Below are 16,401 nucleotides of genomic sequence, written 5' to 3'. Positions count from 1 at the left end.
ACTCTATAGATAGAGTTCCCCAGATGTTGTTTAGCCGACACGTCAAGTCTGACTCTTTGCAACTCTATGGACTGTAGCCCGCCAGGCTCCTCTGTCCATGGGGATTCTCCAGGCAAGCATACTGGAGTGGGTTGCCATGCCCTTCTCCAGGGGATCTTCCCAACCCAGGGATCGAACCCTGGTCTCCTGCATTGGCAGGTGGGTTCTTTACCACTGAGCCACCTGGGAAGCCCCTTTCCCAGGCAGGGCCTAAATAAAGGCGTGAGATCTCACCAAACAACCCCTTCACTACCTTTAACGGGCATGGATGTTTGGGTTTTGGAAGGTGGGATGGGCAGTGGCATATATTCTTAGTTTTGCTGTGTATCTTCCCTAAGATATCGTTGGCAGATCACAATGCACGCCTATCTCCAAGGAACCCAAGCACCAGGTCACAACACTCGGAGTCATCTGCTCCGGCCGTGACCTGCACACCTCAGCCCTGCCCTGGGAGGGGACCCCATCCGGCCCTCCTCTGAGCTCAGGCCCACAATGGGCATATTCCTCATTGGTCTTGGCACTGCCTACCTCCAGGACCAGGGCACCCTCATGATCCATGAGCTTCTGGAAAGAAGCATCTCTTATCTAGTCCATTATTTTCTAATCCACGCAGCTGAAAAATAGTAGGGGCTATGAATCAGGAAATTGGTTTCACCCATGATTCCAGGGTGGAATTTATTTAGTCTTTACAAGATGAACAAAAGCTTACTTTCTGGACCTAAAATGGCCTGGGGTGAGGACACAGAGCCCGGCCTTCTCTCTGCCTCATAGTTTCTTCTGGAAGGTGCCAAGGAGACTTCACTTGACTCCACAAGCCCAGCAAACTTTTTCTCCCTTCTTGTTCAGCCTCTCTCAAGCCCCAGACAGGCGCCAGCTTTTCCTTGGACCGGCCACTTGACACTAGGTGTGCAGACACGCGGCATGTGGCTGCTGGCCAAGGCCGTGCCCTCCCCCCACCTGACTGTGCCCACAGCTCCTGAGAGCCTCCAGTTGGGGGCATGGCCGCCTTGGGTGGGCAGAGCCCGCTGCGGAAGAGGGAGACCCACTGCACACATCTCCATGGCAACCAAACACACCCACTGCTGGAGGAGCCCGTTGAGAAAGAACTTCAGCAAACCACATAAACGCCCACGCATCGTGCCCTGAATGCTTGCTTCTGGGAACCAACTCCAAGCAAACAACTCAGCAGAGGGAGAAAAACAGACAGGCACAAAGACGTCTGCTGGAGCCATGTGTAATGTGTGTATGTGTGGCTGACTCATTCTGCTACGCAGCAGGAACTAGCACAATACGGTAAAGCAACGATACTCCATCAAAAATTAAAACAAGAAACCCCGGACACGCTGTGTGCCATCAAACCGTCCAACGGCTCAGCTGACAACCATATAACTGTTAAAAGTATTAAAAATGAAACTATTTTAAAACTGGTAAAATGACCACTAATGTAACCAAATGTAACCATGTAACTGACAAAATCATCCCTGTTACTACAAAGATGACAAGAGACGTGGGTGAATGTATGACACAACATTAAATCAAAAAGGATACAACATCGGTGTACAAGATGACAACTCTAAGAAATGTGTATAAATGTGGACAAAATCTATAAGGGAAAATATTAGTGAAAATACCTGTTCTAGAATGATAACAAGACAGGTTTCTGTCTTTAAAACTCTTTGTGGCTGTCATGTGGTTCCCACAACTAAAAATGAAGTGGACATTGTTGTCTATTGGCAGATGGGGAACTTCCACCATCCAGAGGCAGGGGTCTGCCTGGGCGTGTAGACAGCTTGCGACAGGAAGGGGGCAACGGACCACACGACCACTCAGCTTGTGCAGACTGGCTGCTGAGCACCCCATAACGTACATGGCAGCCAGCGGCCCCTCTGTCTAGTGTCGTGCTAGAGGGATAAAGGCACCTCCGCCAGGCCCTTTTTGTTGCTCACAAAGGGGATAAATTGTCTAAACTAGAAGTAGCTAGTTTTATCTTTAATGGTCAAATCCATCAGGCCTTGGCCTTGCCTTGTAAGTGCGTGAGAGCTCAACAAGATGCCAGGGTTATGTTTTGATAAAGTATTAATAAGATCCAAGAAGCGAGTGTGTGAGACTGCAGGTGTGTGTGCACATGTGTGTGTACCTACAGAAACACATCACAATGGTGTTTCAAGCCAGATTATTTTCATAAATGAAATGAGGAAACAGAAAAACACATACACCAATATGGGGAAAAAAACACACTCATCACATACACTTTAACCAACCAAACATGTTCAAGGCTAACCTAATCTAGATTTAGAAGCTGTGGATTCAGCTCAAACACCCGGTTTTCAGCCTCGAGAGAGGCCTTTCCCCTCTGTGACCACATTTTCTCTTCCACCAACAGAGTTGGGGACGGAGCAGATGAGCCTGGCCCCGGCTGTGCCGTGCCCACACACCAAGGCTCATGGAAACACACTCGAAGACGTGCAGGGCCAGGATGCAGGGCACCCTGGCACTGCCTTCTGCCAAAAGCATTCACAGGCAGCAGTGAGTTAACTGAACAAAGGCAGATCACTGCTGGCGTCCACGAGAAGCTGCTCAGACACGTGCCTGGGTCTCCAACCGCCCCTGCAAGTGGGAAGGAAGCCACGTGCTTACCCACAACAGGAGTGCCATCACACTCTGCCCTAAGGCCTGGTTTGCTGGCACTGGAACTGCAGAGAGAGTGTTCATGGTTTATGTGAGAAGGCAGGGTGTGCCTAGCTCAGGAGAAAAGGTTCCTTCCTGCTCAGGGAACAAGGAAGGCTTCCTGGGGGAGGAGGCACTGGAGCGGGTGCTAAAGGCAGGACTGAATTTAAATGCATGCAGTGAGTGGGGAGAGGGGTTTCCAGGGAGCCAATGTGGAAGAGAGAAATTCAGTCAGACTGTAATAAGAAAGTAGGAAGCAATAAAACACAGACCAGACCACAGGGGCCTTAAATGCTAGAGCAAGCACAATCCCAAAGCAGCTGTCGTGTTAAGTGTGTGTATCTGCCGTAATTTCAAAATAAACTCAACCGATTTGGGAACTGCCAGCTAGCCAAGCAGCCACTGGTGGAACCAATGGATTCCACAATAGCCCTTTGCCCCCAAGGACTTGCTAGTTCAAATGGTAATTGCTTGAGGTATAAAAACAGCCTCTGCTCAATATTTATTTTCTCTTTTCCTGGAAGATAGAGCAAATATCAAGAAACAGTTGCAGGAGCTAAGAGTCTGAGATAATTTTTTAAAAGAAGGCATGATCAAATAAGACAAATGAGACAACACAGGTCAAATATTTTATTTAATTCATCAATTAATGAGAGACCAATAAGATGTGATTGGCTTCCCAGGTGGCTCAGTGATAAAGAATTTGCCTGCCAATGCAGGAGATGTAAGAGATGTGGGTTCAATCCCTGGGTTGGGAAGATCCCCTGGAGAAGGAAATGGCAACCCACTCCAGTATTCTTGCCTGGAAAATTCCATGGACAGAGGAGCCTGGTGGGCTATATGTGCTATAGTCCATGGGGTCGCGAAGAGTCGGACATGACTCAGTGAGCACACACACACACAATAAGATATTATACCTGGGAGACAGCGAAGAACCATCTAGATGCAGGCCATCAGAAATGCTGGAGTAAATTTCTTAATAGATGCCCAAACTGGTCAGTCTCCACCAAACACAGTTTGCAGTGCTGTGGACAAGAACCACAGGCTTTGCCATCAAGATTCTACAACTTACGGCTCAAAGGCAAGGAAAGGCCCAGAGACCCAGGGAATCTGATAACCAAGAAAGTCCTACATTCCCATACGGATGCTAGGAGACTGTGTAATCCATCTCAAGAGAAGTGAAGTGAAAGTCGCTCAGTTGTGTCTGACTCTTTGTGACCCCATGGACTATACAGTCCATGGAATTCTCCAGGCCAGAATACTGGAGTGGGTAGCCTTTCCCTTCTCCAGGGGATCTTCCTGACCCAGGGATCGCACCCAGGTCTCCTGCATTGCAGCCAGACTCTTTACCAGCTGAGCCGCCAGGGAAGCCCAATCCATCTCAGTCTTTCACAATTTTCCCTACAAAGGTGAATACTGATCAAAGTGGAAACTCTTAGCATGTGTTTTATGGAAAACCTAGGTGAGGATGAAGCCTGAGGTTGGGAACCAGGCATATGCCTGTGTCGTCAAGACATGGCAGGCCCATGCTGACCCGGGGAACATCAGACTGGGAGCCCTGGGGCTCTCAAGGGCTGTGCCACAAACGGGTGACCTTTATCACCCTCCCATTTCTGGAGGCTCCTAAAATGAGGAGCCTGGCATGAATCCCAGGTGCCCAGTCTGGCCATGCCTGGGAGTCACCTGAGGAGCTTATAAATCTCTCATGCCCCACTCTGGAAACCCCAGACGAAACCCCAGACCTAGAGCTTCCGATCATGCTGGTCAGGGTGAGGCATCACTGGCTTTTAAAATCTCTCCACCTCCCCAACGCCACCCCAGCGAGTCTAATGAAAAGTCAGGACTAAGGACCACTAGGCCAGACGATAAGACCCCTTTGTCCTAGACACTCTTTGGGCTTTCTTGTAATGTTTTCTTTTAAATAACAGCTGTCAGCCTTGGTGCAAAACTGGAGAATGTTAGTGGGACAGTTTTCAAAAACGCTCCTCAAAATTAATCTTTGGTGGATACCATGAAACAAGCATAATTCATGACTTGGTCAGACCTGACAAACAGCCCAAATGTGTTAGAATCTTCCGCCATGTTTGCCATTCATTCAACAAGCAGTCTGCTGAGCTGAGCACAGGCCTGGTCTCCTGATTCGATGTTTTAGGCATAACGTCCGCAAAGCAGTACAAAGATACCCACAGGTGTTGCTAAGAGGCACCCACACGTGTATAGCATGCATTCACACAGGCATTCACACACACGCTCACACTGTTCACTCAAAAAGCAGCCTCCAAATGCAATACCGGGGCCAAAGAGCTAGGAAGGGACCCCGCTTCACACTGGGGTAACTGATGAGTCACCTTTTGGTTGGCTGGTCCCCACAGTGGGGGAGAGAAATGACAAGAGGGCAGAGGATGGTGAATCCCAGCGCTCTCCTCCCGACTCTTCTGAGACCTCTGATGCTATTAGGGATCATTTAACTACATCAGAGTGGGCACCAGGCAGTGCCTCATACTCTGATGGGCCTTGAGCTAATAGTTCAAACCCCCTCTTCTAGAGGACACTGTCCTGCCTTCCCGTAGGACCACGCAGGGACACGGGCCAAGTGTCTCCCGAAGGATGCTCTTGCATCTCCTCCCTTCCTCGGTCCTCCTGTTCCTCACCCTGGGCTCCCCTCCCCCCCAACCCCCACACACACTTACTGCAGGCCGCACAGGTGAAGCACGCGTCGTGGTAGAGGTTCCCCATGGCCTGGCAGGCCTGGCCGGCCCCAAACACCCCCTTGCTGCATTTCACACAGGCTCCTGCAAGGGAAAGAACACAGCAGTGAGTGGGAAGAGAAACACTGTAATGCGAGTCATAAAAAGTCAACGGGCAACAGCAAGACACCCGGCCCTCCCCGTAACCAGCCCATCCCCGGATCCCGAGGACCACTGCTCTAGAATGCCTCTCTCTCTCGCTCTTTCCCTCCATCCGTCTCTCAATGTCAGTCCTTTCTGCTGCAGGAAACAGCCCCAGGCTCATGTTCAGGCTCCCTCCACACCAGCATGTTAATGCTCAGAAAACCTCCACTTCTTACATCTTATTCCTTGCCCAGAGCTTTCTGGGGACTTTAAGATTCCTCACTCCCAATGCAGGGGAACCCGGGTTCAGTCGCTGGTCAGGGAACTAGATCCCACCTGCAGCAACTAAGACCTGGTGCAGTGAAATAAATGAGTAAATATTAAATTTTAAAAGGCTCCAACCATTATAAGACAACCTCCAAACGCTGCACCACGATTAAAATAGGCCAAATATGCAGGCTAAGTGAAAGTTGCTCAGTCGTGTCCAACTCTTTGCGACCCCATGGACTGTAGCCCTGCCAGGCTCCTCTGTCCATGGAATTCTCCAGGCCAGAATATTGGAGTGGGTAGCCTTTCCCTTCTCCAGGGGATCTTCCCAACCCAGGGATCAAACCCAGGTCTCTTGCATTGCAGGCAGATTCTTTACCAGCTGAGCCACAAGGGAAGCCCAAGAATACTGGAGTGGGTAGCCTATCCCTTCTCCAGCAGATCTTCCTGACCCAGGAATTGAACTGGGGTCTCCTGCATTGCAGGCAGATCCTTTACCAACCGAAATATGAGGCAAGCCCAATATGCAGGCTGGGCAACTTCAAAGTATTTTCTTTAAGTCTCAATGGGAACCACCAACAGGAACTCACTAACCTCACTTTTTACAAAGAGCGATCAGGCCCCCAAGCCCCAGGTCCGTCAGACTGCATGGCCAGTGCGCCTTCCTGCCCCCACCCTGACCACTGGGTCTCAGCTCCCGGCCTGCACTCCGGGCTCCCCCGCCTGCGCCCCATGCCCACCCTCTGCTCCCTTTATGTGGTCTCTTAGGTGGGCCAAGCCACATAAAGCAGGGTGTTGGGGTCTCCCTCCCAAAGAACTCCCTCATTACAGGCAAATGAAAAGAAATACAACTATGTAAATAATGCATGAATTAAAAAAAAAAAAGATTCGGGAAAGAAATGCACCAAAACTGTAAAATTATGGCTGAGTTCACTGCTCTGCATCTTCTGTATTAGAAAAAAGTCTTACATTGCTTTATGGCCGAAAAATGTGTAGTCTCAAAAAGTATTTTGTATCTGGTTTTTGTTTGTGGCCATGCTGAGCGGCTTGTGGGATCTTAGTTCCTTGACCAGGGATTGAACCCAGGCCATGGCACTAAAAGTACCAAGTCCGAACCACTGGACTGCCAGGGAACGCCCCTGGATCTGTTTAAATGCATTGTATAGTGTTAAAATTTTTGAGAAACGGATTATATACTTATATACAATTTATATATAAAATACAAATAAACTATGTAATTTTTCCAAAATTTAAATACATATAAAAAGGTCCTCTAGGCCTCCTTCGTGGCTCAGTGGTAAAGAATCACCTGCCAATACAGGAGACACGGGTTCGATCTGTGGTCCAAGGAGACCCCACCTGCCAGGGGGGCACCTAAATCAGTCACAACGACTGAGCCGGGGAGCCACAGCTCACGAAGCCTGTGTGCCCGAGAGCCTGTGCTCCTCAACAAGAGGCCCTACCGCAGTCAGAAGCCCACAGACTGCAGCGAGAGAAAGACTGCTCAGCGACGCAGACCTAGCACGGCCAAAAAACAAACACAAAAGCTCCCCCAGCCCTCAGCAGGGTGACCAGGGGCTCAGCCGGCCTTTCTGCTTCTGTCCGATCTTTCAGGCTGTTCTCAGATTGCAAATTCACCGCCACATTCTGCTTACAGGGCCAAAAGTCCTGTGTTTCAGAGTTCTTATCATTCCAAGCTGATAAACTACATCGCCTTCAAAGGAAGTCCAAGCTGACACAGCCTACATGAAATGAAATGCACCTTCTCCAACCCCACAAGGCCCACAGAGAACGCATAAGCCCAGGACCCGCACGCCGCTTCACCAACACTCCCTTGGGAAGCAGCTGCGGCCGTCCGTAAGAACGGTCCTGTGTCAGCTGAGAAAACCGGATCCCGAGAGAATTTGCTGCGCACAGCTCTGGGGATCACAAGCAGTGGTTATTTGTAGTTCTGTTTCAACGCTGTATTATGAAAACGTTCAAGCATGAAAAGAAAAATGGAAAAGAATCCCATGTGCCCACAACCCCAATTCTACAATTAATTGTTAGTACTTTGCTGCCTGTCCCTCAATCAACCCAACCAACTGATTCGTGATGCATTTCGCAGTAAGATGAAGAGAGCAGTCCGCTTCATCCCAAACACTTCAGTCTGAAAATCATTAATAAGATATAATAAGAGGTCATTATTTGCTTACAGTTATCTTTTTCAAGATAAAATTCAAACAGTGAAATGCACAATCTGTAAGTCTATCACCCGATGAGTTTTGACAAGTAACCTGTGTAATGTAAACCCCAAGTAGATACAGAACATTTCCAACACCCCAGCAAGTTCCCCAAGGCGCTTCCCTTCCATCTTCTCTTACTGGTTATGAAATTGCCTGTATGTGTGTGTGTGTGTGCATGCACACACATGCAGGATGAAACTATTGGGTAGCTGGTATTTCTTTACCTAGCCAACAGCATGATACAATTGAAAACTCCAAGGAATTCAGAAACATCAGCATGACTTTTTGTCTGATTATTTCATATACAACATACGCTGTTCTTAAGTCAAGAAAGACATCTATTCTGGAACTTCCTTGGTGGCCCAGGGGCTAAGACTCCACACTCCCAATGCAAGGGGCCCGGGTTCAATACCTGGTCAGGGAACTAGATCCCACATGCTGCGACTAAAGAGCCGACATGCGCAACCAAGACCCAACACAGTCAAGTAAATAAAAGAAGTACATCCGTCCTGGGCAAACTGCATTCCTTTGCTGGCACATTCAGAGCTGCCTCCAACGAGCAAGGAAGAGTGACGAGGGCAGGATTCTGCCAGCACCACTCCTCTCTGGGGCTCATCCCTCTGGAAACCAGCAGTGCTGGCGGCTGCCACTGGGAGCCAGAGGACCGGCCACTGAAGCAGGTGGGCTAGGAGCGTGTGCGGTCGTGGAAGCAATGGGGCAGGTGTGCCCGGCACTGGATACACCTACTGTGCTGTGGCAGGTTCCTGGTTACCTGGGCACTGGCCCATCTATCCTAGTGAACTGGGAGCGCCTTCAAGATGGGGTCTACATAGACTGTGAGCTGGTGCAGCCACTATGGAAAACAGTATGGAGGTTCCTTAAAAAAACTAAAAATAGAATTACCATATGATCCAACAATCCCACTCCTGGGCATGAAAAGGCAAAAACTCTAATTTGAAAAGATACATACACTCCAATGTTCAATTTACAGTAGCCAGGACACGGAAGCAATCCAAGTGCCCATCAACAGATGAATGGGTAAAGAAGAAGTGGGGTGTGTGTGTGTATACATACACACAATGGAATATTACTCAGCCATAAAAAGGGATGGAATAATGCGACTGGCAGCAACATGGATGGACCTAGAGATTACCAAATCAAGTGAAGTAAGTCAAAGACAAATTTTATACGCGATCACTTATATGTGGAATCGACAGAGTAATACAAATGAACTTGTTTACAAAAAAGAAATAGATTCACAGAGACAGAAGACAAACTTATGATAACCAAAGGAGAAAGAGGGCAGAGGGATAAATTCGGAAGATGAGATTAACAGGTACACACTACTGTATATAAAACAGGCAACAAGGATTTACTGCGCAGCACAGGGAGGCACATTCAGTATCTTGTAATAACCTACAGTGGAAAATAATCTGAAAAACAACATATACAGTCATTCAGTTGCTAAAGAACCCGCCTGCAACGCAGGACACCTGGGTTCAATCCCTGAGTTGGGAAGATCCCCTGGAGATCTTACTTACCCACTCCAGTGCTCTGGCCTGGACAATTCCATGGACTGTGTATAGTCCCTGGGGTGGCAAAGAGTCGGACACGACTGAGTGACTTTCACTATATGATACATACATATAAAATCCAAATTGCTTTGCTGCACTTCTGAAACTAACACAATGTTATAAATGAATGATAATTCAGTAAAAAAAATAAATAAAAATGTTTAAAAAGTAAAATAAAACAAAACCTCCAACAAAAAAAAGATGGGGTCATGTCTCAGCTGTGGCCCCATAAGTGTTCAATGAAGGATCGCTGAGTTGAATCAATTTCCGGGCCACCTCCCTGGCCCTCACCCATTGTTCCTGGGATACACACGTCCCCTTGAGTGTCTTTTACAGAGATTCAGAGTCTTACCATCTCTGAACACCTGCAGCCCCTGACAAGGTGCACTCGTGTGCCCTCAACAAACATACATACAAATAGAAATGGATGGCATGGACTTCTGCTGACCACTTCCAGGGCCACTGTATAATACAAACACAGTGACGGAGGGGGCGAACTTTCTCTTGAATGGTAATTACTGGACCATGGTGAGGTATCAATAATACTGTTTGGTGATTCTGGGGTAGATTTTCAGATCATCCGTCCCAAGCGCCCTGGGACGCTAATTTATTAGACTCTAAATCTTTACAAAGATTGCTCTTTACAAAGAGCAACATAGGCTGGTTTGTCTGGCAGCAACCAAAGCCGGCTCAAAGCAGCCTGGAAGGAACATCGAAGCAACGTGAGAGTGGTTCTGTTCACGGACACAGAACCTCCCCACGCTCCACATCACTTCTTCCCTCTTCATCACCGCGGCCTCTGTGCTTAAGCCCCACAGAGATGCCGGCTGCAAAGCGCAGAGGAGCGCTGAGACTCAGCAGCATGGTCAGACTTCCACCAGCCACGTGGTGAGCACAGGGCCTGGGAAGACAGCTTGCCCACGAGGAGAGGCAGGGTGCACCTCCTGAGTCAGAGGGATGGAGCTGACTCAGGATGCTGTGAACTCAGCTGCTCCAGGCTTGGGGAATAAAGTCAGACCACCTCTCGCTCCTGCTCATAAAGCAAGTGGCCGGATGGCAGCGTCTTCCAGTGGACACTGACAACTGCCCAGGCCCCCCTGGGCTTCCTGCTCCATTATCTCTCCACATCAGGCCTTCCTCTGCCCCTGCAGCCAGTGGGGAGACTCTCTGGCTTCCTCTTGGTCTGCGGGCTGCGACCTACTGACTGCAGCCTCCCCCTCACTCTCTCTCTCCTTGGGGCTGCCGACATCCTTTCTCCCCACGCGGAGTACCGCGTGCAGATACAAAGCAAGGAAGGAAGCCACTTCTGTTCTGAACGCTCAGTCACGGACAGGGGTGGTCCCCGAGAAGCCAAGGAGGCGGGAAAACACTTCATCCCTGTGGCCTGCGGTGAATGGATAGCAAAGCACTCTGGGCGCAGGAAATAGACTCAGTCTTCCTTTGTCAGGGGAAAAAAAATACTGAAGTAAATTTCATATTCTAGGAAATAATGTTCCTACCAGAGCCCAGGCTGGGCTTGCTCATTCAATGAACGTAGGGTGTGTGCCCCTTTCTCAAACCCCAGTTCCATAAAGGTGCTGTGATGAAGGTCATGCTGCTGGCAGGTTTGAAAGATGGAATCTGAGCCCAAGATCTAACTCAAAGGTCCTGTTAGCCCCATCTGGTTGGCAGTCATGCGGCTATTCCTGCCACACACGTGGAGTCCCCCTCCCCAAAGGGGGCTCCTTCATCACCATCCCCCCATTGCCCAACACACAACCTGTTCAGGGATTCAGACTCAAGGGAAGCTCCGCCCCAGATCTCCTACTGGTCATCTGGTCCAACTCCCGTTCTGGCCCATCCTATACACCCGAGGCCATCTTTCTGCCCAGAACCTCCATTCCAAGCCCCCCCCCCCCGCCCTGGTGCAGAGCCCCTCTGTCCCTCCTGCCCTTCTGCCGGGGACACTGCAGCTGAAGGATTCACCCACCAGTGCTTCTCCACCTGGAGAAGCATTCATTCTCCATTCATTCGGAGCCAGGCTCTCTGCAGATGCTGGCAGCAGGATGGTGAGCAAGCTGACCGCACTCTGGCCCTGCCCTCGGGGGATGGTCATCCAGGGAGCCGGGAAACCAGAATCTGCCCATGCTGATGGGTGAGCTGACCGACCTCACCCGAAGTCTTGTGCTGTGAGCTCACGAAGGGGCCAGCTCACAAAGGCTAGTGTTTGTGAAATAACAATATATGCAGCGCGGTTTCTGCCTCCAGCTCCCCAGTTTGATCCCAGTTCCAGACACGGAGCCCCTAAATCTCTTGGAACGTCCTGGGCAAAATGAGCATCCTTGGTTCTACTGAGGAGGTTCTGGTGGGCTCCTGGTTGGGCGCTGGTCACCAGAAAGACCAAGCCAGGCTTCCAAGTTTGGAATTTTCATCTCTAACCCTCCACCTTCCAGGGAGGGGAAAGGGGCTGGAAAATGAGTTAATCGATCATGTCAATGTGATGAAGCCTCCTCAACGGGCAGGGTTCAGAGCGTTTTGAGGTTGGGGAATACACGTACCTATCAGGACAGAGACACACCCCGACTCCCCAGGGCAGAAGCTCCTGTACTCAGACCCTTTCCCTGTGTATCTCTTCATCCAACTGTTCGACTGTATCTCTTATCAAACCCTTAAAATAAACCGGCAAATGTGTTTCCCTGAGTTCTGAGAGCCATTAGAGCAAATTATCAAAGCCAAGGAGGGGGTGGTGGGACTCTGATTTATAGCCGGCCAGCCAGAAGCACAGATGACAAAGTGGGAGGGGGCCGTCTTGCTGGGGCTGAGTCTTACCCAGTGGGGGCTGTGCTAACCCCGCCTGGCATCTGACTGAACTGACTGTAGGGAACTGAACTGTGTGAGAAAAACCATATATCTGGTGTCAGAAGCGTGAGCGCTAGTAGTATAGAGCGGAAACAGAAGTGAGGTTTTTTTTTTTCCGAAACAAGACTCAATGATGGGTTGAATCACCGAGCCACTGATGGCGCAGTGGTCAAGAATCCTCCCGGCAATGCAGGAGACATGGGTTCAATCCCTGATCCGGGAAGATCCCATGGCTATGGAGCAACTAAGCCCATACAACAACTATTGAGCCTGTGTCTTAGAGAGAGCCCGTGCTCCTCAACAAGGCAAGACATCGCAGTGAGAGGCCGGAGCACCGCAACTGGAGAGCAGTCCCCGCTCCCTAGAACTGGAGAGAAGGCCGCCCAGCGATGAAGACTTCTCTTGGCGGTGGCTCCTCTCGTTGCAGAGCCCAGGCTCGAGGCACAGGGGCTTCACTAGTTGCCCCAGGAAGTCTCAGTAGGCATGGTGCACAGGCTTAGCTGCCCTATGGCACAGGGGATCTTCCCAGACCAGGGGTTGAACCCATGCCCCTGCACTGCCAGGACCCTCATCTGCGGTTCCCCCAGGGAAATACTCGCAGCTGTATTTTAACTCAAGGAGCCTTCCAGGCTTGCCCCATTTTCTTTCCGTCCCTCAAGGATTGTTGTCCATCCTTGCCTGATATCCAGTATCTTGAAAATCGTTGGTTTACATACTAATTCAAGCTGGTCTGACTCTCGTGGTATACAATAGCAGCTTTCCAACAGCTTAGAGGCGGAGAAACTTTTCCCAAAAAAAGTATCAGTGGAACCGCAAGTATATATAACAGACAAAAGGGAAACCATGATGGCTGAGGTGGGACAGAGCCTCCTGGAACATCTCGGGCCCCTGAGACAGTTCCAGGAAGATTATTTGAGAAGCAGTCACACAGCATAACTGATCGAATGCAGACACCAGCCAGCCTAGCCTGGGCAGCGTTCCACGTGAAGTAAGTGATCTTGAATTGACGTTAAATTGATCTCCTGCACACCCAAAGCCAAAAAACAAGTTGGGTTTAGGGCCATGGCATGTTCCCCCCTGGCTTACAAAGGCAGGATTTACAAACCAGGAGGCCGGCAAAGCAGCCTGAGTGTGAGGTTTTGGCTCCACCAGAATTCCTGCTTCCTTCCTGCAGACCGCCGGACAGCTGGGCTGAGGACCCTGCAGCCATCCTTCAACTGACACACAGCCAACCTGGGTGACGACAGAGTCGGCACCTTTTGTTGTCAGCACCTTTTGTTGTCAGCATGAGGTCTGAAATAAAAAGACGCTGTCAGGCCAGCCGATGGGACTGGCCTGGCAACCACTCCCTTCGGCTCACTCCTGGCCTTGTCCAGGTGACCGCTCCTCTCCCAGTGAAGACGGGAGGCCTCCGGGAGGCAGGGGCATCCTTTCTAGCTCCACCCAGATGCTGGACATCACACGACACCACACAGCCAAGGACCACACATTGCATTAAAGGGGGGCTAAAGCCAGGCGCAGGGTATGCAGTCCACTTAGGGGTGGTTGGGTGAGCAGATCTGAATAAATTAGTCTGCACGCAAGTTGAGCAAGGCTTTTTCTCAGCAAAAGGTTGCAGCCTATGGACCTGGAGGTCAATAGGTTCTGGAAGAGGCGCCACGCATTTCGGGCAGAACCAGACCAAAGGCCCCAGCAACAGACTTCTACCAGTCACCATATAAGCTCACGGAGAAATCCCCCAAGGCAGTGGGAGCCGAGCTCCTGCCTCCCAGGCAGACAGCCGCTTCTCGAGTCTGGCTGCAGGTATCAGAGTGGATGGCCACCCCTCCACCTCCAGAAACTCAGGTTCCAGTCTGGGGACGGGACCACAGGTCCTCGGCTGACTCTAAGGTGTGGCCAAGGCGGAGAAGCCCGGATGCAGAGGACACAACCAACCCCACCCTCCCTGGCCCCTGGGCCTCCCCTGCCTGCCCGCTCTCCCACACACCCTGCAGTTCCCAGGTCAAGGAGCGAGATTCTCACCACACTGCAAAGGAAGTATTTAAGGCCATTCGGGGCTATGGGGTCATTGCGCCAGCTACTTTCTTCACTCTCGAAGCGACTCAGAACCAACGATGGCTTCACCTCACTGCAGTGGGAAAGGGAGTGTCTCGCAGTTTCCCAACCAGCACCCTAAGCTCGAGCTCGCTTGGCCAGAGTAACAGCAGGCGTGCTTCTGTCCCGGGGCACGCCCATCCCCTGGCCTGAATCGTTCCCTGCCCTTCACTCTCTGGAGGAAAAAAAGTTCAGGGTATTCCCAAGCAAACCCTGCACCCGACTCCCCCAGAGCCCCCAGGGCACCCTGAGCCCTGGCTTCTGGGCTTGCCCACCAACATCCTCCCCGTTCCAGAGCCCGGGTATCTTTCTCAACTCTAATCGGAAACAGAAACAGCCAGTCAGCGTAGGAAAAGGTGTTCCACCTTGCTGTTATTGCTGCTCAGTCGCTAAGTCGTGTCCGACTCTGTGACCCCATGGCCTGCAGCATACCAAGCCTCCCTGTCCTTCAGTGTCTCTCAGAGTTTGCCAAGTTCGTGTTCATTGAGTTGGTGATGCCATCCACCTTGTCAGGAGCCAAATGCAAAGGTGGATGCCACTCCTCACTGCCTCAGGGGCAGAGATGAAAAACAATGGGAAAAACAATAATAAGAGTGTCACGGAGGGTGCAGAGAAAAGGGCGTCCTCATTCACCATTAGTGGAAGCATAAATGTGGATGGCCTTTCTGGAGAGCCTTGGGGCACCGTGTATTAAATAAAAGCCTGAATAACCTCATGCCACTGGACCAAGAATTTAACAAGGTTAAAAAAAGAAAAAAAGATGCTGCCCAAAATGGATATGCAGAGACAGTAAGTAGATGACCTGGGGACAGGGGGTCAGGGAGAATCTGCTAAGGAGCGGGCTTTCTTTTGGGGAGGGAAGAAGGTGTTCTAAATTAGATATGGTGATGACTGTACAACTTGGTGAATATACTAAAGGCTGCTGAACTGTACACAACCAAAGGATCAGATTTATGGCATGTGGACTATATCTCAGTAAAGCTGTCATAAAAAAACAAAAACAGTCATCAAAACTATTATTAAAACACTTCAGTATGGATAAATGAAAACAATTTAAGTATCCAAATGAAAAGGGAAAAGTTAAATAAATACTACACAACCTAAAAAAAATTATATTCTACAGCAATGCCGTCCAATAGAGCTTTTCCTGTGATAAGAAAATGTTCTAGTCTACATTGTCTATGATGAAAGCACACGTGATTGTTGAGCCCTTGAAATGCAGCCAGTACACTTAAGTATGGGCTTCCCAGGTGGCGCTAGTAAGTAAAGAATCCGCCTGTCACTGCAGGAGATGCAAGAGACATGGGTTTGGTCCCTGGGTCGGGAAGATCCCCTTGAGTAGGAAACTGCACCCTATTCCAGTATCCTTGCCTGGGAAATCCCATGGACAGAGGAGCCTGGTGGGCTACTGTCTGTGGGGTTGCAAAAGAGTCGGATACCACTTAGCGACGAAACAACAGCAACAACTGGGTGATAATCCATTTCTATTATTTGTTTTGAAGACAGATCCTCAAGGTAGCTCACTTTTAATGTCATTCCTCTTTGTGAGAAGGCTCAAAATTGTGCCTGTTTCCCAGGTTCTTTGCACAAACGTAAATCTCAGCCTCCAGCAGAACCCATTTCGAAGGCCGAGTGGTACAGCATTTATTTCACTGCCCCCTTCCCTGTCTGATTATTCCACACAACGCTCTCCTGACATGGTTCAATTTCCCACCAGCATCTCAGAACCCCCATCCTGCCCCCTGGATCATTTTCTTGCCTTTGGCCTCAGAATCCTTTGATTTCTCACATGAGGCTCAGTTGTGCTTTCACCTCCTTCATGTCTCAGCTCAAACGAGGCTTATCAGATAAACTACTGGTTGGCCA

At 50.0% G+C, this 16,401-nt stretch overlaps 1 protein-coding gene across 1 annotated transcript in view; it reads right to left on the bottom strand.

Annotated features, from left to right (window-relative positions):
- LIMD1 (LIM domain containing 1) overlaps positions 1–16,401 on the bottom strand; it is a 72,663-nt gene that overhangs the window by 35,363 nt on the left and 20,899 nt on the right. The window contains exon 2 of the mRNA XM_020915965.2: positions 5,397–5,498. Coding sequence (XP_020771624.2) covers positions 5,397–5,498 — 102 coding nt within the window. The remainder of the gene's footprint in view (positions 1–5,396; positions 5,499–16,401) is intronic.

This window comes from Odocoileus virginianus, unplaced genomic scaffold (assembly GCF_023699985.2).
Source record: "Odocoileus virginianus isolate 20LAN1187 ecotype Illinois unplaced genomic scaffold, Ovbor_1.2 Unplaced_Contig_2, whole genome shotgun sequence".
NCBI classification, from domain to species: domain Eukaryota; kingdom Metazoa; phylum Chordata; class Mammalia; order Artiodactyla; family Cervidae; genus Odocoileus; species Odocoileus virginianus.
Note: the sequence above shows the minus strand (reverse complement) of the source record. Positions and strands in the feature narration are given on the sequence as shown.